We start from the raw sequence: 23,566 nt of genomic DNA on the forward strand, positions 1-23,566 counted from the left end.
GAAGTAAGACTCCAGTACCCTGTTGTACCGCCTCTAGCTTGGATACAAGATGTGATACAGGTGGACATGGAGGCTCTAGTACCCTGTTGTACCGCCTCCATCTTGGATACAAGATGTGATATGGGCGGGCATGGAGGTCCTAGTACCCTGTTGTACCGCCTCTAGCTTAAATGCAAGATGTGATATGGGCAGGCATGGAGGCTCTAGTACCCTGTTGTACCACCTCTAGCTTTAATGCAAGATGTGATATGGGCGAGCATGGAGGCTCTAGTACCCTGTTGTACTGCCCCTAGCTTAAATGCAAGATGTGATATGGAAGGGCATGGAGGCTCTAGTACCCTGATGTACCACCTCTATCTTGGATACAAGATCTGATAGGGGTTGGCATGGAGGCACTAGTACCCTGCTATAACAGCACTACCTTGGATACAAGATGTGATAGGGGTGGGTATGGAGGCACTGATACCCTGTTGTTCTGCCTCTAGCTTAGATACAATATGTGATACAGGTGGGCATGGAGGCTTTAGTAACCTGTTGAATCATCTCTAGCTTGGATACAAGATGTGATACGGGTGGGCATGGAGGCTCTAGTACCCTGGTGTACTGCCTCTAGCTTGGATACAAAATGTGATACGGGCAGGCATGTTGGCTCTAGCAATTTGTTGTATTGCCTCTAGCTTGGATACAAGATGTGATACAGGTGGGCATGGAGGCTCTAGTAACCTGTTGAATCGTCTCTAGCTTGGATACAAGATGTGATACGGGTGGGCATGGAGGCTCTAGTACCCTGGTGTTCTGCCTCTAGCTTAGATACAAGATGTGATACAGGTGGGCATGGAGGCTCTAGTAACCTGTTGAATCGTCTCTAGCTTGGATACAAGATGTGATACGGGTGGGCATGGAGGCTCTAGTACCCTGGTGTACTGCCTCTAGCTTGGATACAAAATGTGATACGGGCAGGCATGTTGGCTCTAGCAATTTGTTGTATCGCCTCTAGCTTGGATACAAGATGTGATACCGGTGGGCATGGAGGTTCTAGTACCCTGTTGTACTGCCTCTAACTGGGATACGAGATGTGATACGAGTGGGCATGGAGGCTCTAGTACCCTGTTGTACCGCCTCTAGCTTAGACACAAGATGGGATACGGGTGGGCATGGAGGCATGCAGGTTTTGTATGGTATTCTGTGGCATATTTCTCCATATTTCCTGTAACTGAGCCTCTAGGTTGTGCAAACTCGTAGACGGTTGAAGTTGGCATCCCAGATGGTCCCATACATGTACTATTGGCGATATATCTGGTGACCGGGCAGCCACAGAAGTGTGACAATGTTGTGGAGACATTCCTGTGACCCCCTTATGTGTGCGGCCGAGTATTAACCTGCTGGAAAATGCCTCTTTAAAGCCGCCATGTGGCTGCAGGATGTCCTGAACATATCGCTGAGCTGTCATTGTCCCTCGTACCCCTACTAAAGGTGACCAACTGTCATAAACGATGCCTCCCCATACCAGCAGGGGGCACTACTAAAGGTGACCAACTGTCATAAACGATGCCTCCCCATACCAGCAGGGGGCAGTGTGCCACTCCACAGCAAAAGCTAGGATGGAGGCGCTAACCGCCAGGTCTCCAGGCTGTTGTCAGTCTCAAAATTAAACCTGGATTAATCACTGAAGATGACCCGGTTCTGCTCCGTAGCATCCAGTTTCATTGCTCACGACACTGTTGCAAACAGAGGACATGGTGGCAGTACACATAATGGGCGCTGTGAGACCAAATGTCCTTCAGCCATGTGCCTGGTAATGGTTCCAACGGACACAGGAGCCTGTAATAATGGCACCACCCATCTCTGGATGGTGGACAGCTTAACAGTTGGAGCTGCTGGTGCTTGTCGGACGGTCAGACGCTCCTCTCTACTGGTGGTCTGTCAGGGCGCCCTGAAACCGATCACCTTGAGTGCCCTCACACATCCACTGGTCCCAACATCTCCTAACAGTCTGGTCAGACGCTCCTCTCTACTGGTGGTCTGTCGGGGGTCCTGAGCCCGGTCACTTTGTGTACCCTCACACAGTCACTGGTGCCAACACCTCCTAACAGTCTGGTCAGACGCTCCTCTCTACTAGTGGTCTGTGGAGGATGCCCTGAGCCTAGTCACCTTGTGTGCCCTCACACATCCACTGGTCCCAACACCTCCTAGCAGTCTGGTCAGACGCTCCCCTCTACTGGTGGTTTGTCGGGGGTCTTGAGCCCAGTCACCTTGCGTGCCCTCACACATCCACTGGTCCTAACACCTCCTAACAGTCTGGTCAGACGCTCCTCTCTACTGGTGGTCTGTCGGGAGTCCTGAGCCCGGTCACCTTGCGTGCCCTCACACATCCACTGGTCCCAACATCTCCTAACAGTCTGGTCAGACGCTCCTCTATACTGGTGGTCTGTCGGGGGTCCTGAGCCTGGTCACTTTGTGTGCCCTCACACAGTCACTGGTGCCAACACCTCCTAACAGTCTGGTCAGACGCTCCTCTCTACTAGTGGTCTGTGGAGGATGCCCTGAGCCCAGTCACTTTGTGTGCCCTCACACATCCACTGGTCCCATCACCTCCTAAGAGTCTGGTCAGATGCTCCTCTCTACTGATGGTCTGTCGGGGCGCCCTGAGCCCAGTCACCTTGTGTGCCCTCACACATCCACTGGTCCCATCACCTCCTAACAGTCTGGTCAGACGCTCCTCTTTACTGGTGGTCTGTTGGGGCGCCCTGAGCCCAGTCACCTTGCGTGCCCTCACACATCTACTGGTGCCAACACCTCCTAATAGTCTGGTCAGACGCTCGCCTCTCTACTGGTGGTCTGTTGGGGCGCCCTGAGCCCAGTCACCTTGGGTGCCCTCACACATCTACTGGTGCCAACACCTCCTAATCGTCTGCTCAGAATGGTCCAGGTGGTGGGAATTCAATACGACCATCTAGTATCCCACTTCCCAATAATGGGCCCCTCAGACCCTGGTAACGGGGTGACAAGTCTGCTCATCTAATCACACAACTCCAATCATATCTGATGAGATGGAACTGCAGGACGGGGTTTACAGCAAAACTCCTTGCAGGTGCTTGATTGTGTCTGACAATGTCTCCCGGCTGCCCGCCACCTCCATAACCAGCGCCATGTTCACAGCGCCGCTCACAGGCCGCGGCTTCCCTGTAGTAGAAGGGCTCTACAGATTATGTTAAAAAACCTGTAGAAATGGACCCCAATGTAGCAGCTGTGCAGGTACAGCGGCAGGCGGCACCTTGTAGAGTCTGGATCTCAGAACAATCACTTGGACCGTGTTTCATCACACAAAGCATTTTTAGTAAAACTGTCACATTTTTGCTTTTTCCCTCCATAAATGCAGCAGCCAGACATCAGCTGTTGGTCAGCAGGGGGGTTCTGAACAGTTTTGGGGTGTTTTCCTCACTTTTGGACCCTTACCATTTATTTTTCACACTGCTGCTCTGTGTAGGTTGGGGGTTTTTCACAGGTGTATTTTCCTATTGACTTCTCTATAGGATAATAAACGCCTGTCTATACAACAAGCCACCTGACCGTGTGGGAAGCGGAACGTCACAGCTGAGTGCAAAGCCTGACCATCCATAAAGTGTAGCTTCAAGGGATTGTCCTACTACTGCACTGAGCGCCCTTCTCACACTCTGCCAGCGACCCTCCCCACAGCAGTCACCCTAGGAGACGGCCTCAAGCACCCGCCGCTCTCCTCGGCCACCATGCGGTATTACTACCACCTCCGCCTCAACCCCGCCCACTAATGACCGGCACGCACAGTCCCGCCCCGCAAGAGCCTATTGGTCCCTGGACGTCATGTTGAGTGCTCTGATTGGCTGGCCGCGGCTGTCTGTCTTCCGGTCCTCTCGTAGGCCCTCATGCCTGCCTAAGTTGTGCCGTGCTCGGGACGGAGTGGAGCCGGTGATTGGTGGCGTACGCTGCGGGGACAGGGAAACGGACGGACACGCGGACGCTTCTCCGGGCCGGGTGTGAGCGAGCAGGCAGGAGCCCCGGGCAGACGAGGATGAGCGCGGTGCTGGCACGGTAGTGGCCGCCTCACCCCGGGCTTCTTCCGCCGCCGCCGACATGCTGATAGAGAATGTGGACGCCTTCAAGACGTGGCTGGCCAAGTTACTGGAGCCCATGTAAGTGCGCGGCCTGTGTGGGCAACAAGTCCGGGCGAGGGGGCGGGGACTAGTGGCCGGGTGACAGCTGAGGGGTGCTAGTGCCAGGAGGGCACCGCTACAGCCATATATACAGCGGCTGCCACTAGTGCTGTCCTACTGGGGACCGGCGTGTGGCTGGTAGTGGCCCCTATATATGTGTGTGGGGTGACAACAGGTGTGACACGGTGGCCGTAGAGTCTGGTCGTGGAGCCCAGGGACCACCCGGCTGCGACTGGGCAGATTGGCGCACTACCCGGAGGACGGCGCTCGCTGCTATGTTACATGGGTAACATGGCGGTGGGCAACGCTTTTATGTCTCTTATGGCTTCGCTGGTTGTGGAGGGGTCTGTGCAGACCCCCGTTGTCAGGGACCCCCCTCCGGCCGTTGTCAGGGACCCCCCCCCCCCTCCGGCCGTTGTCAGGGACCCTCGTAAGGCACGTCTAGACGGAACCGTTATCATCCAAACCAGCGTGTGATAACGGCTCCGTGTGCCGATGACGACGGACAATAATCGTTCACGTTTTGTCCGTTATTTTCTGCAGGCGTGATATCGCGCCCGCTGCGTTCGCTACGTATCGTTCCGTCATTCTCAGTCACGCGGGCTGCGTTCCCATGGCGAGTGCGATATCGGGTCAAGAAACCTGGTCTGGTATCGCCTTGCCAACGCGTGTTTTTCGCCTCGCTCCGCTTCTGCGATGGTCCGGCGCTTGTGTCCCGCTGCTCGGAGGATGGGCAGGTGTTTCCTATTGACCTCACTGGGAAGCCTCAGCTGGCGCCCGCGGGCTCATGTGACGGCGTGCGATGTGTTTGACCGTCCCGCTGATAGTGATGGGCGATACGTACTGAGGGAGGTGAGCACAGAGGACACGCAGCCATTTTTATTCACTTTTTTACCTCACAGTGGCGCTCGTGTGATGAATGGGACTCTTAGTCATGTGCGTCTTGTGTGCCCCGGATCTCGCAGGAGGTTCGCGCTCGTGTGAATGTGGCCAGGAGGGAAGGATCGATCTGCCGGTGTAAACGGGCTGCCGAGTGAGCCCTGACCTCCAGCACCCCAGAAAGCGGCTCCTGTAATGGCGCACGTTGGGCCCGTTTACACGGAAGGAATTTTGAGTGTGAATCGTTCATTGTAAACGCAAAAAACATCCCTCGCTATTTTTTACACTGAGATAGCGACAAGAAAAGACTATCACGGGCATCTTGTTGCGTGTAAGTACCCCCCGCTCAGCGGTTCATGTAGAACGTGAAGCGCGGAGTGAGAAGCCCGCCATGTTTTTCAGTCTAAAGGCTCTGTGTGAGCGCTAACTACCTTAGCGGTGATGTCGGCGCTTGTGTGGTCGTTTGCCCAACTGTCGACCCATGTAAAAGTAGCATCACACTGAGGACTCCTTCACGCTGGCGAGGGCAATATCAAGGTGCGCGTCACGGCCCAATATTGTGCTCCCCACCATGTGAAAGCCCCGTGGATACGGGGTGTTTCCATATGAAAACGGCTTCGCATCACTGTGGGGAATCCCTTCATCCTCACGGTGGATGAAGGAATCCCCCGCCGCGGCTGTCACAGAGGATTGCAGCAGCGCCGGCCCCAATGAAAGCAGTTGGAGAGCGCCGCAGTCCTCTGTGACAGCCGCAGCGGGGGATTCCTTCAGCGCCAGTGATATCACTCAAAGAACATGCTGCAATTATTTATTTCCCCACACAACACGGCGTGAGAACATCGCAACTGGGAGGAAAATCTTTGAAAATCATTCGTTTTGTAATTCTGTGTTTTCAGTGACTGCAGCTAGTCAGGTCCCCCCCCCCCCCCCCCCCCCCCCCATTTCATGTCGGATCCCGTGTTGGCGAGCGCGGTATCAGACCATGAGTCACAGCCCGTTTCACGCGCACATTGGCAGATTTTACTTTTTACATGTGCAGGCCGCATGCAAAAAAAAAAAGCCCCGATGCTCTCAGATGTCAAAATGGCCAAAAGTTTCAAGAATTCAAAACTCTTTCCCTGCACCAATGCACAGGGATAACAGAGCATGCCATGTATTTTTTGCAGGACCAAATTGCGCATGCTGAATACACACGGGATCGAACCCATTGAAATCCATGCATTCTATTCTGTGTAAATACACGCACAAACACATCCTGAGTCTGGATTAACATCAGTGTTCTTTTATCCTTCATATACAGCCCACAGCATTCAACAGCAAGGTACTGTTGTATCTAGTCTCCACCGGAACTAGGGGTGTAGACATGGGTTGCCTGGGTACGCTAGTAGGGAAGGGTCAGTTTGACAGCTGTACACGCTCCTCTGGCATGCAAGCCCATCTGCGCTGGTAGGACACAAGATACAACAGTACCCCCCACTCTGACGGTATGCCATGTCCACTCAGCACCTCCCTATGACCGCAGCGGTTGCTCTCACATTTGTAGCTTGTTGCTTCAGCTCAGCGGTGCGCTCTGCCATGTCCCCTCCCGTGCTGTAATTGTCCGTTCTTTTGCATGTTTTCCCGCTTTACAGTGCAGGAAAACAAATCGCCGGCCGCCCTATCTCTTCGTGTTCCTCAGAACAGATTGCCCATTGATTTCAAGGGGACATTTAATGCATCGCTTGGCTCTCAAATGCCGTGCGAGTGCAGATGCAAGGTTTCACATTGAAGTCAATGGGAAACTACCGCTCCTCTATTGTGGTGGGCTCTCAGCTTGCTGGACCGGTTTAACCATAGGAATCCCATGTATGTTGCTGCTGGAGGAGGTCCAACACTGTACAAGACATTGCATCGTCTAGGGGTCCGTCGACCTCTGCGTTGCAGGGTCCTCTCTGATCCGGGCAGACAATCCCAGATGAAACGGTGCAGCATGCTGCGCTACGTCCTGTAGTGGAATGCCAGAAGCTGGACGGACCCCATTGTAGTCCGTGCCGGATCCGGAGGCTTTGCTGTTTTCATTGCTCGGCCGGACAATGGAAATCACCGGAGCCTCAGTGCAAGTGTGAATGGGGCCGCAAGGGCAAAAGGGATAAGGTTTAAAGAAATCCCATCTACATGCTGTGGAAGAAGCGGCAGTGTAAATCGCCCTGCGGTGCGGACATTACATCCGCGGCATATCCGTTTTATACTGCCGGCTTTCTCTGCATATTTCACCACTTGACATGAGCAGGGTGAATTCTGGAGCAAATCCGATACATGCTAATTCCAGTGAGGACATGTGACCACTGCAGCCAATCACTGAGCACAGTAGTGACCTCAAAGATGCTGGTACATCACAGCTACAGCCAGTGATTGGCTGCAGTGGTCACATGACCTTAATGATGCTGGTACGTCACAGCTACAGCCAGTGATTGGCTGCAGTGGTCACATGACCTCAATGATGCTGGTACGTCACAGCTACAGCCAGTGATTGGCTGCAGTGGTCACATGACCTCAATGATGCTGGTACATCACAGCTACAGCCAGTGATTGGCTGCAGTGGTCACATGACCTCAAAGATGCTGGTACATCACAGCTACAGCCAGTGATTGGCTGCAGTGGTCACATGACCTCAAAGATGCTGGTACATCACAGCTACAGCCAGTGATTGGCTGCAGTGGTCACATGACCTCAATGATGCTGGTACATCACAGCTACAGCCAGTGATTGGCTGCAGTGGTCACATGACCTCAATGATGCTGGTACATAACAGCTACAGCCAGTGATTGGCTGCAGTGGTCACATGACCTCAATGATGCTGGTACATCACAGCTACAGCCAGTGATTGGCTGCAGTGGTCACATGACCTCAATGATGCTGGTACATCACAGCTACAGCCAGTGATTGGCTGCAGTGGTCACATGACCTTAATGATGCTGGTACATCACAGCTACAGCCAGTGATTGGCTGCAGTGGTCACATGACCTCAATGATGCTGGTACATCAGTTACAGCCAGGGATTGGCTACAGTGGTCACATGTTGACATGCCAACTCATTGTTGGAGTCCAGTAAGGAGAAGCTGGCAGTGCAGCCGGAAGAAGCATCAGCCAGGGGATTGGTAAGGTGATGGGTCATGGTTATTTCTTTAATAGGATCATTGGTTGTTTGGGTTAAAGGGGAAAAAAAACGATGTTTCACCACGCCATTAAATAGTTGGAAAATAATAAGTGCAAAACTGACTATATTAGATTTATTGAGGAGGCCTCTAAGGTTGGGCAGGTTATCACTGTATGGCATACGGATCTGGTTTGCTCTGCAGTTTAGTTGGGCTCCGCTGCCTGTAACCGAATATCTCGCTGTCACCTGAGCTCCGCACAATGCGCTGCTAACAAACCTTTCACGTGGAGAAAGGGACATTTTGTGGTGCCCGGAGGAGTTGCTTCAGTGCCCACTATTGTCCTGCTGGGGGCTCAGTATCATAGTCTGCATGCTCATAACATGAATGCTGTGTATCCTATGGCTGGACATTAGGCTCAGGCTCAATAGGCTCTCAGATAGTGATGGGCTATGAATGTCTGCCTGATGAGGTCGTCCTGCACCTCTATGGCTCCCTCCATTCACTGCTGGTGACTTGCAGCAACTACCTCACCAGCTGGATTGAGGGGCCCCAGTTCTGGAGATAATTGTCGGTCCCATGTGTATTAGACATTTATGGGATATCCTATGGGAGTGCCATAAATGTCTACGTTGGGAATACTGATTCTTGTGTGTGTGTGTGTGTGTGTGTGTGTGTGTGTGTGTAATTTTTTTTCCCCGCACTGAATACAGATAACACCACAGCCCATTAAAGTGGTTGTCCAGTTGTAAACTAGTGATGGTCTATCCTTGGGGTAGACCATCAATAGTAGATTGGTGGGGGTCTGCTGTGCACTCATGCACTGATTTCTGCCAGAAGCAGACAGCTCCATTCCCACTGTAGAGGCGAGGCTTGGTATTGCACACAATTCCCAATGAAGTGTGTAGGATCTTTGTGTGGAATACCAAGCCTGGCCACTGCAGTGGGAACGAAGCTGTTGGTACCTGTCTGATAAACAGTTGATCAGTGGGGGTCCTGGGTCGCAATCCCCCATTAATCTACTGTTGATAGCCTATCCTAAGGTTTTTATTTTTTTGTTCTTGTTTTCTTTCGACTGAAACAAAATTGCCCTTTTTTTTTTTTTTTTTTTTTGCTGATGTGAAAAAACTAAAGTCCTAGGCTGGGTTCACACAGGGCGTATTTTCGTTGGAAATCTCGCGGTTTGGCCGCAGCAAAAACCGCAAGATTTCCGCCGGGAGAACCCGCCGCGGTTTAAGCCGCGGCGGCTTTGAAGCGGTCCGGCCGCATGCTTTTCCGTTGCAGCCGGCTCTCCCATAGAGGAGAGCGGGGCCGCGACGTAAATAAACAAAAAACCGAAAGTAAACAGTCATGCTGCTTCTTCTGAAACCGTGGCTGCGGCGGCCGCAGCCGCGGTTTCAACCGGATTTACCGCAGCGGATTAGCCGTCCCGTGTGGACGAAGTTTCTGAGAAACCTCGTCCACATGGCTGGCTAACCCCGAGATTAGCGGCAAATCCGCCCTGTGTGAATCCAGCCTTATAGATGTACAAAATAAGTGCACATACACGCAGTGGGAAGATCTGTTCTTATATGGCCATATGAATGAGCCCTTCTCCTACACTACCTGAGGCAGGGTTTGACAGAAAAGTACAGAGGTATTGTTCCATCTCCCTCATTTGCATATCACCCATAGGAGCATGACTGGCCTTATAAGTCTCCTCACTCACCTTCTAGGTGCTCTCCCTGAGGAAAAAAAGATAGTTTCTGACCCTCATCCCAGGCCTATCACTAGTCAAGCCAGAAACCCACTGCACACTAAGGCCTCCTTCCCACGAACGGATTTACGCCGCGTAAATTCGTGGCAAAAATCCGCTGCGTGGCCCCCTGCTATTAGGTTCTATTGAACCTAATAGCACAATGCTCACGATGCGTAATTCCACCGCGGAATTACGCACCGCGATTTCTCCCGTCCTCACCCGCAGCATGCTCTATTTGCTGTGGGTGAGGACGGGCTGTACGCGCTGACGGCTTCCATTGCAGTCAATGGAAGCCGTCCGTTCACGCTATCTCCCGCTGTAACCAGCGGGAGATAGCGTGAAAAAACGCTTCCCCACCTACCGCCGCAGCGTCATTTGACGCGGCCAGCGTGTCACGTAACGCGGTGGGCGTGTCACGCGACGGCGGTGGGCGGGGAAGCGGCTTCACGCTCTCTCCCGCAGGTAAGTATAGGGGCTCTGCGTAATATTACGCGGCGGAGCCCGTCACGCTCGTGGGAAGGAGGCCTAATAAGGGGCAAACACCCCGAAACAGCTGTCTGTGTATGGATTCTGGCTTGGTTGTTAATTCCCAATCATTGTTACAAGGCTTGCATAGAGTCTAACATTGACTTGCAGGAATGCTGCCGTCTAATAGGTGGCGCTGCAGAGGTATTTGTCTATCTCCCTTATTTACAGAAACGTAAGCATGTTCCAGATAACTATGTAACTTATTTCATGCTGTATAGCATAAGCTTGTAACTGTGGATGGCGCTCTTCTTGATTGTGCAAGCAGTCATGTGTGAGGGAATAACACTATCAACTAAACTCCTGATCCCACATACCTTGGATGGGGCAACTTGATCGCCCTGATAAGTCCACTTGAAGGAAAAAGTTAAGTCAAAATACTAACAACCACCTGTCTGTGAGTGACTGTAAGTTACATGTGATGATGTTGCTGTCATGTGATCAGTAACTGGGACTCTGAGCTCCGCCCCCAATCACATGAGTGACATCATCACAGGTCCTAAAACATGCAGAGCTTGACGGTAGCCCTGTGCTCACAGAACCTGTGATGTCAGTCATGTGCTTAAAGGTGGGGCTCAGAGCCCTTGTGACTGATCACATGATGGTGACGTCATCATAGGTCCTGTAAGCACACAGATCTGTGACAACTCCAATCCCTTTCACTATATTATATTAGTATTTGGCGTATTACAGAAACACTCGTACTAGTAAACCCCCTATACGTGGGCTAGATGCTCCACAACCTATATGGAAAAATTCTAACACGTGGTATGCAGATTATTGGTTTCTGATGGTCGGAGGAAAACGGACTTGCATCTGTTGTCACTCATGGTTGATGCGACCAACAATGAAGAGTTGGCTCAGCGTATCTGGTGTTATTTTGCCTTCATCACTTTGGGTTGCTTCCACTTAGGCCGTCAGGATGGCAGTGAGGTTGGCTGAACGCACCCGTGATGGGCTGTGGGTCGTACAATACGTTTTATATTGAACCATATTCGCGCAAAAGATATTTTTGTCTAACGTTTGCGTTGCTTTGACTAAGAGGTACTTATAAGACTGTTGTACGCTATGTAATAACTAGCGGTAACGGACCTGGTTCATGAGGACCTCCAGTTATAGAAAACAGACCTGTCCTGCCTCTCCGCTGACTGCTCTGCCCATTTGGCTCCTGTTGGCTATGCTTTATTAGGAGCCATTGTGGTGATGTATGGGGGCATCTTGTGGGTGGGCACACTATTGTAGACGTTAGGAGCCTGTTGGACTCAGTAGATATTTTTTCTTGTTCCTAACAGATGTGATGCTGACCCGTCGGCTTTAGCCAACTATGTCATTGCTTTGGTACGAAAAGACAAGTCAGAAAAGGAGTTAAAGGCCATATGTGCCGACCAGCTGGATGTTTTCCTACAGAAAGGTATGTGCTTTCTATTGGCGGTCTTAGATGTGAAACCACTATAAGCTGGAATTACAGAGACTTTATGGTGGCTCAAGCCAAAGCCAGGCGTTAATCCAGAAAGTAGAAAAAGTTTAAAGGAAAGTCTTATTTCATGATGATTTTTTTTTGTGTGTCTACTTCTGCGTTTGTCAACAAAAGTGTCATGTGATTCCAGCTTATTAGGACAAAACCAGTTCATGTCTTAATGTACATTGCCTTTTCCTTTCAGAAACGAATGACTTTGTGGATAAACTATTTGACAGTTTGCGCACACAAAGCTATCTTCCTCCCGAAGAAGTGGTAAAAGATGAAGAGAAGGAGGAAATGTCTGAGAAGTGCAATGTGTCTGCGGCTGGAACAGGACCGGTGAGGATTTGTGTGTTGGCGTCTAAATGCTGACTAATTGCCCACAGAGCAGATCTTGAGGACCTTCCCTAAATGTCTTTGTGTCTCCTGGAATGAGTCTGTACAATAGCTTTATGGATGTAATGAATGGAGCGTAACAGTAGCGTCTCTATAGATGTCTTCTCTGAACTTTCTCAGTGGCTGCTTTTGATGACCAAGTTGGAACCAAGTGCGTATTATAAGCTGTGGTTACATCTTGTATGGAATACCCCATTTACACTGACAGATGATCACTCAAAAGTCGCTCAAACAATAGTTGGAGACAGTTTTGAGCGATCATCTTTGCATGCTTTATAGTAGCCAAGTAGCTACTATACAGCTATGCCGGCGCAGCAGCACACTGCCGTCATCTCTTGCTGAACACTACAGCTGTTCTGTATGAGCCAAGAGCGGTATTCTTCTCTGCACTTACAGCCCATGCCCCGCTGTGCATTCACAGCAGGATACGGGCACAGAGAATCTTATCAGTGCAGCCGGCTGATAACAGCTGATTGCTCAATTCTAGCAAGCTAGAATTCAGTGATCAGCGACTCATGCAGGAAAACTGCACGATGTCAGTGCATTTACACACCGAGAATCGCTCAAAAGATTCTCGTTGTGTCTAACTCCGCCTCAACGTATTAAATTTATTTGTTATGAGCGGACATTCAGAGCAGGTCTAGTGTGTGAACGGAAAAAAGTAATTTGGCGCACTTGCCGAGAATATTTGTTTTTCTTCCTGAATTACTCTAATCTGTTAAGAAACCGTTGACATATCTCCTTCTGAAATTATGGTTATGGGAATTCTCCTAAGACCTTCTTCCCTGTACTAATAATTGCCTTTACATCAATAACCTATGTATATTACTTCACATCACTTGATGTCCTCTTTGGGGCTTACAATCTATATTCCTCTATCTGTATCTTCTTTGAGTGTGGGAATACCTGGGAAACATCCTCAAAAACGCAGAGAGAAAATACAAACTCCATGCTGATGTTATCCTTAGTGGGATTTGAAGCCAGCACTGCAAGGTGACAGTGCTAACCACTGAGCCACCATACTACGTAATTAGGAATAAGTATCTGATTGGTGGGGTTCCAGCTGCTGGGACATTCACCGATCACGAGAACAAGGTGTACCAAGTGTTCCAAATGAATGAAATGGTGGACGCTACTGCTGCATTCAGTTCAGTGGGATTGGCAGAGATGGTGAAATGGTTGTACTTGGGTATTTCTGGCTGTCTCCCTAAAGTTAATGGAGCGGAATTGTGCACATGCCACCAGTGCTCTGTTAAAACACCTTTAAAGGCTGACGCAGGCAGCGAGCATTCATGCTGAATTCACATTATGGCTGTATATTCGCACAGATGAACCCAATATTGAGCTGAGAAACGTGGCCAGATATCACACTTGCCAACAGAGTAGTTTTTTTTTTTTTTTTCAGGGCAATGCAAAGTATGTTTGCTTAAAAATCGCTGTGTGTGTGTGTTTCTCATTAACTTCAATGGAAACATTACATTACACTTACATGCATATCTCACAGCATGCAATGTGTTAAGGTCCCATTGGGAGCTGATCTGCAGTAGGTGTGGTGCTATTCTTGGAAGAAAGCAGCCATGTTGTTCTAATCCAGGATTACCCCCATAATGGAGGTATACTGCCCACTTTACCTCTCCTCAGTTGCTGTTTGTATGCATTCAGCCTTATTCTTCCTGTCCAAACAACAAATACCTCGTTGCAACCTAATGGACTCCGTCAGTGAGGCCGGTCTGATGTAAAATACAGCACAGCACTGGGAGCACAAAAGGGGACCGCTTTATGATCAGATTATTGCTGTCCCTGCCATCTTGGCCCTAGCACTATATATATTTTTCTCTTTCTTGAACCTTTTCGTGATGTGTACTTAGATCTATTAGATCTCCTAAAACCCCTTTAAGAGTTGATTCTTGCATAAAAAAATGTTGGCAGAACTAGTTTTGAGAATGATTGATTGATTTTTTTTTTTTTTTTGATTTTTTTTTTTTTTTTTTTGCTAGTATCATGAAATTTGACCTTTAATACCATTATTTCTTTATTGGAGATTCTCCAGCTTCAGGAGGTCTATGAAGATGTGAGAGAACTGAGGAAAAAGAAACACCCAAGTCCTCAAAGGAATCGTTCAGCTTCTACTGAGAGAAGGTGAGAACATAAGTTCTGCTTGGTCCCAGAAAGATTTATGATTGGGGTTCTCAGCTGTAAAGCCTCGTAGTGAATATATAATCTCCGTGTTCATGGTCCAGATTTTAGATCGGGGAGGGGAAAACTCAGGCGGAGACAAATAATGGGGGTTAGTGATTTACCACCTCCCTCACTTAGCTGTGACTTGATCAAGCCTTATCATTTGAAAGACTTTTTCGCTGTCTTTAAGTGTATGGGGGTCGTTCTTGGGGCACATTTTTACACTGAACAGCTATTATTCAGTCACTCAGAAAAGTTACTGAAGGTAAAGCTTTCACATAGGGGGCTTATTGTTTGTAGTTCGCTACTATTTTATAGAGGGGATCTCCATGCAAATACTTCTCAAGTGGTTAAACAAGAACTGTGACTTTACATCTGACGACTTTTGATCAACTAACGGTTAATTTTTAGTTGAGCTGAAACAACCGAGTGATTGATCGCTCGTCGCCCAGCTTGCATGGAAGGACCGTTGTTTTGCATTTGCTCTTTTGAGCAATTACTCGGCCGATAGTGGTCCTGCATAAAGCCATCTAACTCCCCCCCCCCCCCCCCCCCCGATATCAAAAGAATTTCAGCATTACCCCAATGGAAGATAAACTACTGGAGGAAAGGAAAGGAAGTGGGAATTCCACTTTCTCTACGAAGAAAACTCATGTACTCTCAGCAAAGACAGCAGAAATGGATGTCGGCGGTACACAGGCACCTCTACCCTTTAGGGCAAAATCTGTTTGTGACAGCTAGTACCTAGAATGTTCTCCTCCGCTACATGGGATATTCCCGGCCTGAAAACAGGTCTGTAGGTGGTGATGGCTTTGTACAAGAATCTTCAGGTGATGGGGAGGAGATGCCGTGTAAGACCAAGAGTGAGCCTTGTTTCTGGAGAAGAAGCATATGACCCCCCCCTCCCTCCATTATAAGCCGGGTCACATGGCATAGCTTATTGAGGTGTTCGTCTGCACCGTGTAAACGTGGCCTAAGCATCTATTCTTTTTCGATTGTTCTGGTAATATCTGTGAGCTACTTTCCTATCCTGTGTGGGGCGGGGGGGGGGGGGGGTTCTAATGATGGTCGTAAAATTGTATTTTATGCATATTCTTGTGAAAACTGAAATATTGCATTTTTTTTCACATATCCTGACATTTTAGTGGCCAGACAGGCTACATTCCAGACTGTTCCAAAACGAAACCCCCTGGTTTTATGGCCTCCGGTGATTTCCTTATCAGTACTAGGTGAGTGGTTAATGACAGAATGTGTTCTGGCTCAGGTACAACCCAAAAGGAAGAGCATAGAGGGCAGGTGGGGGCAATGCTATCAGGGTAGGGCTGGTAATGTCGCTCAAGCTTCATATCCTTTTGGATAAGGGCTTCTTTACATCAGCCCTAAGGAGGGGGGATTCTGTCTTTCCACTTTGTACATGGCTGAACAGAACAAACATCAGTGGGTCTGTTCAGTGGCCATTTTGCAGGACTTGACAGGATGAAATGGTGCTTTATTTTGTCCTGTTTTTGTTTGTTTAGCGCAGATCGGCAATGAAGGTTCCAAATGGAATCTGACACTGATGTGAATAAGCCCTTAATTGTAAAAGTATCCCTTATCGGCTAAGGGGGTGATGAAGGTTTCTGCCGCTAAGGACTGCATTCAGAAATAAACTTTGCCTAATACAACATGAACTTAAGCCAATGTCACACAGACACGCACTCTTTACCCAAAAAAAGTAAGCACCTAGAAGAAGTTATGGTTTTCCTGCATAAGATAAGATAAACGGTCTTGTCTCCCGAGCCCCTAAAAATGGTTCCCCCCTCGGCCTATAAAAAGGCTCTCAAAAGCTACTCGCGTATAGTGACCCCTTTTGTCCGCTTGTGTAGATCTTGTTGGCCACTAGATGCCTCTACAATGCAATAGAAGAGATTTCGCCCATTTAACAGTTTCAGACGGTCCGCATTATTGGGATGTGAGAAGCTGGATGGTCGAACGGCCCACCACCTGGGCCGTTCAGACCAGACTGTTAGGAGGTGTTGGGACCAGTGGATACATTAGGGCACCCTCAACAGACCACCAGCTTCAAGGGCTTCGTTGTCTGTCATTCAGGACAGGTAGCACCATTGTTACAGGACCCTGTGTGTTTCGGAACTATTTCCAGACATTTAGACAAAGGATGTTCGCCCATTATTGCCTTTGACAACCACCCACCATTGCTAGACCTAGGGGTGAGCACCTCAATCCTGCCTTTGCTGTGGAGTGGCCATTGTATGCAACAGTCAGTCACCCCTAGTAGTGATACAAGGGTCAATGACAGCTCAGCGATATGTTCAGGACATCCTGCAGCCACATGTGTTCCTCTCATGGTGTCTTCCAAGAGGGATTTTCCAGCAGGATAATGCTCGGCCGCACACAAGGGGGTCACAGGAATGTCCCCACAACATTGCCACACTTCCATGGATGCCAGACTTATCTCCAATAAAACATGTAGGGGACCAACTGGCCTTAATTTTGGCAGCGTGTGAGTTTGCATGATCTAGATGCTTGGTTGCGGCAAATATGAACTAGTATGCAGCAGGATCCCATACAGAATGTGTTTGCCTCCATGCCTGCATCACATCTTGTATCCAAGCTAGAGGCGGTACAACAGGGTACTAGAGCCTCCATGCTCGTCTGTATCACATCTTGTATGCAAGCTAGAGGCAATACAACGGGGTACTAGAGCCTCCATGCCCTTCCGTATCACACCTTGTATCCAAGCTAGAGACGGTACAACAGGGTACTAGAGCCTCCATGCTTACCTGTATCACATCTTGTATCCAAGCTAGAGGTGATACAACAGGGTACTAGAGCCTCCATGCTTACCTGTATCACATCTTGTATCCAAGCTAGAGGTGATACAACAGGGTGCTAGAGCCTCCATGCCTGCCTGTATCACATCTTGTATCCAAGCTAGAGGTGATACAACAGGGTGCTAGAGCCTCCCTTCACATATTCTGTTTTCTGGAATAAATTCATCCTTTCGCTCTGATATTGTAATCTCTTATTTTATGTGTGATTGTAGCATAGTAACATAGTATGGTAGGCTGAAAGAAGACAATGTCCATCCTGTTCAGCCTTTTTCCACCGCTCATTGTTCCAGAAGAAGGCAAAAAAAAATCCCAATTAAGCTAATTTGGCCCATTTGGGGGGGGCGAGGGGGGGAATTCCTTCCCGACTCCATAATGGCAGTCAGAATAATCAAAGTTTGAAAGCGGGGCCACAAAGTTTGAAAGTTCCTACGTTGATATAAAGACTAATCTGATTCCGACAACTCCTTTTATAGGTGCTTGACAATGAGTGTAATCTGGACCCATTTTTGTACCATTGCAGCTGCCAATTCCAGATGAACTGCAGGTTATTAGAACCGAATTGATGGCATCTAAAAGAAATGAAATGCTGTTCAGATGATCAGACCTGCAGTTGGCCTGAGAACTGTAGTTGTATGGCAGGCACTGGAATGCTCCCATATTATACTCCTGTGCAACTGGCATTAACCCCTTTGCACCACAATACATACACGGCTATTGTCAGCTGTGTTTATGGCCCCTTAAGTGTCTCTGTCAATCAAAGGTCCCAAGGAAAGCTCTCACACGTACATCAAATGCATCAATATGCTACCATTCACTTGACAGATGCCAGGAGTGTCCTTTGGACCTCCACTGGACTGGTATACATAGGTCTGCCTTATTCTGCTGTGTAGAACAGAGCAGTCTACTCCAGAAAAAACCTAAAACCTATGGGTGACATGCTGCTGTACTCCTATATAGTGGGACACTTTGGACTGGAAATGTATGCTGGTTTTACCGAATAATAACTGTGAGAATTTTTATGACCAACGCCTGTGTATGTGCATGTCCATTTAAGGGTTGCGCTTTTTTTCTCCAGCTTTTTGGTTTTTATCTCTTCATTCCCTATAAGTGTACCCACGGGTTGTACAGCTACTGGGTTGGCTGCACCCAACATCCTATGCCTCTCTTGCTACTTTACCATTTAGGATTCCTAATTAAGACAAGGACCTTTTCACCACTACTGCACTTTACCTCCACTGAAGCGGCTCCACTCCTTTTTCCACACCATGTCATCTATCCATAGTTGGTAAAACCTTTATTGGGAGCGACAAATTCTGTACTGTCCACTTCCCCTGCGCTGTGAAGTTGTGTAACGTCCCTTCCCATCTGAGGAGACGGGCTTCTGTGGTCCGCACCAACCACAGTTGTGTCAGGAAGGATCGTCCCTGGTGAACGAGAGGGGATTCCACCCAGCAGTTGAGGGAGTGACGAAGCATTCAGGGAAGTCGGATTCTCCGATCCAGCAGGTTATGGATTTATCCCATCGTGAGAGGATTTTCCACTGGAGAGGCTGACCATTAACCCTAGGACTTTCCTTGAATATCAAATGGGGATCGAGTACCTTCTCTCTGCAGGAGCATCCGGATAGGCTGTAGAGAGCCTGTGAGCCCACCCCTATAGGTGTAGCCACCAATTGGGGGACTATAGTAGTCTGCCCCCTGAGGTCCTGGTAATATTACCACCTGTAGCAGCAGGCTAAAATAGGTCCTGTCGAGGAAGAGGGAGGGGTTCCTGGAGAATCCCCCAATCATTGTCTGAGAGTAGAGGAATCGCTGGGGGTAACTGTCCTATAAGTATAAAAGGGAAATAAGCTCTGGAGCACTCTAAAAGGGCTACACTGAGGTAAAGAGCCTCGAGCAGGTATATTGGGGGGTTGTAGTAGTGGCCCTAGCAGGAGAGGTGAGAGGCTAGACGAAAGAGGGGGGGGGGAGACTTGCCTCATGGTGAAGTATACTCGCCCATCTGTAAAATGAATCCAGCGAATGTGCCCCAGTGCTCTCCTACCCTTTGATAAAGAGAGTGCTCTCATTGGAGGGTACGTGCTCCACGAATTGCCCACCACCTGGGCAGTTCTGACCCGACAGCTAGGAGGTGTTGGAACCAATGGATGCTTGAGGGCACGCACACAAGGTGACCAAGTTTGGATGCTCTCGACAGACCACCAGTAAGAAGACTCGTTTGATTGTCTGACAAGCATGAGCAGCCCCAACTATTTTGTTGTCCGCCATCCAGAGACAGGTGGCACCATCGTCACAGGCCCCTGTGTCAGCCACAAACATTTCCAGGGTGCGTGGCTGAATGCTTTGATCTCACGGCACCCAATATGTGTACTGCCTTTTACACCCACCGTCTCCTCTGTTTGCAGTGGTGTCATGAGCGGCGAAACTGGTCTGGGGGGCGATCGCATATGACAGTCATCCCTAGTTGTTGTACAAAGGACAATGACAGCTCAGTGATATGTTTAGGACATCCTGCAGCCACATGTGTTCCTCTCATGGTGGCTTCCAAGGGGCATTTTCCTGCAGGATAATACCTGGTCGCGCACACAAGAAATGTCCCAACAACGCTGTCACACTTCTGTCGCTGCCCGGTTGTCAGATTATCACCAATATAACATACTAGCTGATATACCCGGCCTCGTCCGAGTTAATTTGGTACTGGTGTTTATCTGGTGTTCACACAGAAAATATTATGAAGTCGTGGTTACTTTAGAGATACCGAGGAAAACAAATATGTTCACCATTTTGCATGGTTCTTTGCGTTACCCAGGAAACACCACGGGGAGGTAACCATGCAACGTTTCCTTTATATAAAATGACATCAGGAAGTGAGAGAATTAGATTACGTACATAAAATTTGGACGCTAACTCTTTTGCGCTAGAATTGAATAATCGAGTTGGGACCCCTTTACTTTTCCTATCTTGGAGAAAGTCTATGCTTGTGCCAAATTTCAAGTTTTTACGACATCTGGAAGTTAGAGAATTAGTGGTAAGTCAGTGAGGGCTTTCGTCTATAGATAGATAGATATAGGACCATCAGGGACACCAACTCCCACAGCCTGCGAGTTTGTGCAGTCTAGAGGCTCAGGATATGCTGCAGGATATCCTACGGAACCTGTACGCCTCCATGCCCGCCCGTATTACATCTTGCATGCAAGCCAGAGGTGGTCAAACAAGGTACAAGCGCTCCCTTCAAGGGTTCAGTTTTCCTTTTCTTCTACACTTCTGTTCCCTAATCTGTCCTGTATGCAGATATCCATTCACTATTCTGAAAACAAGAAGCGTAGCAGTATCCATGGCTTCTTTGTTTAGGTTCAAAAGGGAATTTCTCGTAAAGTCTTTCTCTTCAGGTTTGTTGCAGATACAAATCCTTTACTGTCTTTTTAGCTTTTTCCTGTTTAATAGACATGATCAACGAAAACATTGGAAGAAAGGGTTGTCAGGTTACTACTAACGCCCTATAACAGAAAGGGCCTTTAGCTAAGACTGTATGCTGAAGGGGATATTCCCATCTCTGCAAGTGCCTCCATGCCCACAAGATGGAGAATAACTTGCTGATCAGTGGGGATTCTACCGTTGGAAACCTTAGTGATCCCAAAACTTCACCTCTAGCGTGTCTCAAAGTGCTGGCAGCAGTGGCCCCGCTTTCACGCCTCAACTCCATTCCATTCAATGGTACCACCGAAGGTAGTGGAGTTCGAGAGCTCAGCTATGTTTGATGGCCCTGGTGAAGTGAATGCTCCTGTGGATAGGAGATAACTTGTAAAGATGGGACAGCCTCTCTAATATTGTAACTAGTTAATGGGTGAAGTTGTCAACAGGGTTATATCCTCGCGATTGAAATGTGTCAGATTTTTTGAAAATCACAACAGAAATTTGCATTTTCAAGCGGTTATTTATGCTGTGGTTTTGCGTTGGTTAAGCTGCAGACTCCACAGCATAATTTGCTATGTGAACAAGGCCTTATTTGTCGGCTCGGCGGATGCGCAGGGCATGTCGGTTGCGTGCCCCGCGCATGCGCCGGCCCGAAGAAAAAAGATCCGGCCGCGACGGAGAGAAGATGAAGCCGTGGCGAAGGGAAGATCCGGAGCAGGTGAGTAAATTCCGATTTTGGTCTCCCGCGGATCCGGACGGCTTCCATAGGCTTCAATAGAAGCCCGCGGGAGCCATCCCTGTGGGAGACCCACACGAAAATGGAGCATGGTCCAGATTTTTTCATGCTCCATTTTTTTTAAAATCACTTTTATTGACCATCCGCGGGTATTTATCTACCCGCGGGTGGTCAATGCATCCCTATGGGATGCGGATCCGCGTGCGGGAGAACGGATTTTAATTCTTCTTTTGCCCGTGGACATGAGGCCTAAATCCATAATGGGGATAAGAATAATTCCTGGATCAACATTTGAGATCAACAACCCTTCTGGTTATTTATGTCTATATCCTATAATGGTAAAATAGTTAGTTTTTTCCAGTGCAAGTTAAGGGTACTTTTACGTCAGCCGATGGGTGTCCCGGTAATCGCTCGTGCGACTTGCACGCGAGCGTCGTACCGTGTAAACCCAGAAACCAACGGCAAGTGAGCAAGAATTGCACACTCGTTGGGGTCGCTCAGTTTTAAGCTCGCCTAGAAGCAAAGCGTCTGCTGGACAGTTTTTAAACTGCTGGTTGTTCATCTATGAAGGCCTGCCTGTTCACTCAGAGGGGAGGCGACTGCCGGAAGACATCCGCCTCCATTCTGTGAGTGATCATCATTGGGACGGCTGTTGGGCACTTAATCGCCCTACATTCATTCTATGTCAAAATATCCTTAGATGATGAAAGGAGGGATTCGATTGGTTGCCACTAGAGATGAGCGAGCGTACTCGGAAAAGCACTACTCGCTCGAGTAATTTGCTTTATCCGAGTATCGCTGTGCTCGGGTCTGAAGATTCGGGGTGCCGGCACAGAGCGGGGAGCTGCAGGGGAGAGCGGGGAGGAACGGAGGTAAGATCTTTCTCTCCCTCTCTCCCGCCCGCTCTCCCCTGCTCCCCGCTGCGACTCACCTGTCAGCCGCAGCGGCACCCGAATCTTCAGACCCGAGCACAGCGATACTCGGATAAAGCAAATTACTCGAGCGAGTAGTGCTTTTCCGAGTACGCTCGCTCATCTCTAGTTGCCACTAACCTACTTATTGGCTATCCTTTGTAGCTCCACACTTTGCAGTAAATCTCCTTAATGAAACTTTGCTTCAAATGCAAGGATGAAAAGTTAGCGCTGTTTTTCAGAATGAAGTGTACGGGTGAAGCAATATATACTTGTTTACATGGCAGTGCTTTTACAGGATATATTATAGCGTGTATATTTTTCAGATAACAGATTCTTCAACTTAATATTTATTTGGATTCTTGTAGGACAAGAGATAAAAAGAGGGAAGATGGCAAATGGAGGGACTATGAAAGGCACAGAGATAAGTATGATTGGAGAAGAACAAGAAGTAAAAGTCCTCTGAAAAGCAGGCCTACAAATCGGAGTCGGAGCCGAAGCAGAGGAAGAAGCAGGGACCGGGAATCTGCCAGGATTAGAGGTAATGACGGCTTTTACAGTAGTAAAAGGGGTTTTCAATGACCTCTAAATATGTAGGGAATGTTACAAAATGACGAAGTAGCATTTCTCACTTGCTGGCTCCAGTGCCGATGGTCTTTGCTTTTTAGAGCTGCGATGGTTGTGCCGCCCCCCTCCCCAACTGACCACTGAGGCCAATGATTGGCAGCAGTAGTTACATGGGGGGGCTTGCAAATTATTCCTCTAATGGTGAATGCAGATACCAGAGAGGGTAGTTGGCAATTGAGCAAGTGAGTAATACCCCATTTACATGGGACGAGTGTTGGATAAACGAGCGGGTGACGTCACTGCTAGTTCGCACTCATGCAGAATGTTTAGATTATCACTGAGTATCACTCACGTCTCGCTCAATGCTTCACATGCTATGCGGTGTTTAGACGCAGCGAGAGGTGAGTGAACCAGCGATGATTTTTACGCTTGTTGAAACTAAGCGACAAACAGTAAACAAAAGGTGCACGATGTCTTTGCATTTAGAAGTAACGATCATTGTGCATTTTCATTTTAGCACGACATTCGTTAGGTGTAAACAAGCCATTAAGCTGAAGGAGCACGGCATTTATTTATTGCTCTGTTCTTTTACCTCATCATAAATGTTCA

General features: G+C 48.7%; 1 protein-coding gene across 4 annotated transcripts in view; it reads left to right on the forward strand.

Moving 5' to 3' along the window:
• The first annotated feature begins 3,873 nt into the window (after positions 1-3,873).
• RBM27 (RNA binding motif protein 27) overlaps positions 3,874-23,566 on the forward strand; it is a 52,352-nt gene continuing 32,659 nt past the window's right edge. For all 4 annotated transcript variants that reach the window (XM_066591254.1, XM_066591256.1, XM_066591258.1 and 1 more), the window contains exons 1-6: positions 3,874-4,169; positions 11,759-11,877; positions 12,128-12,264; positions 14,363-14,460; positions 15,645-15,728; positions 22,759-22,931. In XM_066591254.1, coding sequence (XP_066447351.1) covers positions 4,111-4,169; positions 11,759-11,877; positions 12,128-12,264; positions 14,363-14,460; positions 15,645-15,728; positions 22,759-22,931 — 670 coding nt within the window. In that variant the 5' untranslated portion in view covers positions 3,874-4,110. The remainder of the gene's footprint in view (positions 4,170-11,758; positions 11,878-12,127; positions 12,265-14,362; positions 14,461-15,644; positions 15,729-22,758; positions 22,932-23,566) is intronic.

The sequence above is a fragment of the Eleutherodactylus coqui genome, chromosome 2 (genome assembly GCF_035609145.1).
Source record: "Eleutherodactylus coqui strain aEleCoq1 chromosome 2, aEleCoq1.hap1, whole genome shotgun sequence".
NCBI classification, from domain to species: Eukaryota; Metazoa; Chordata; class Amphibia; order Anura; family Eleutherodactylidae; genus Eleutherodactylus; species Eleutherodactylus coqui.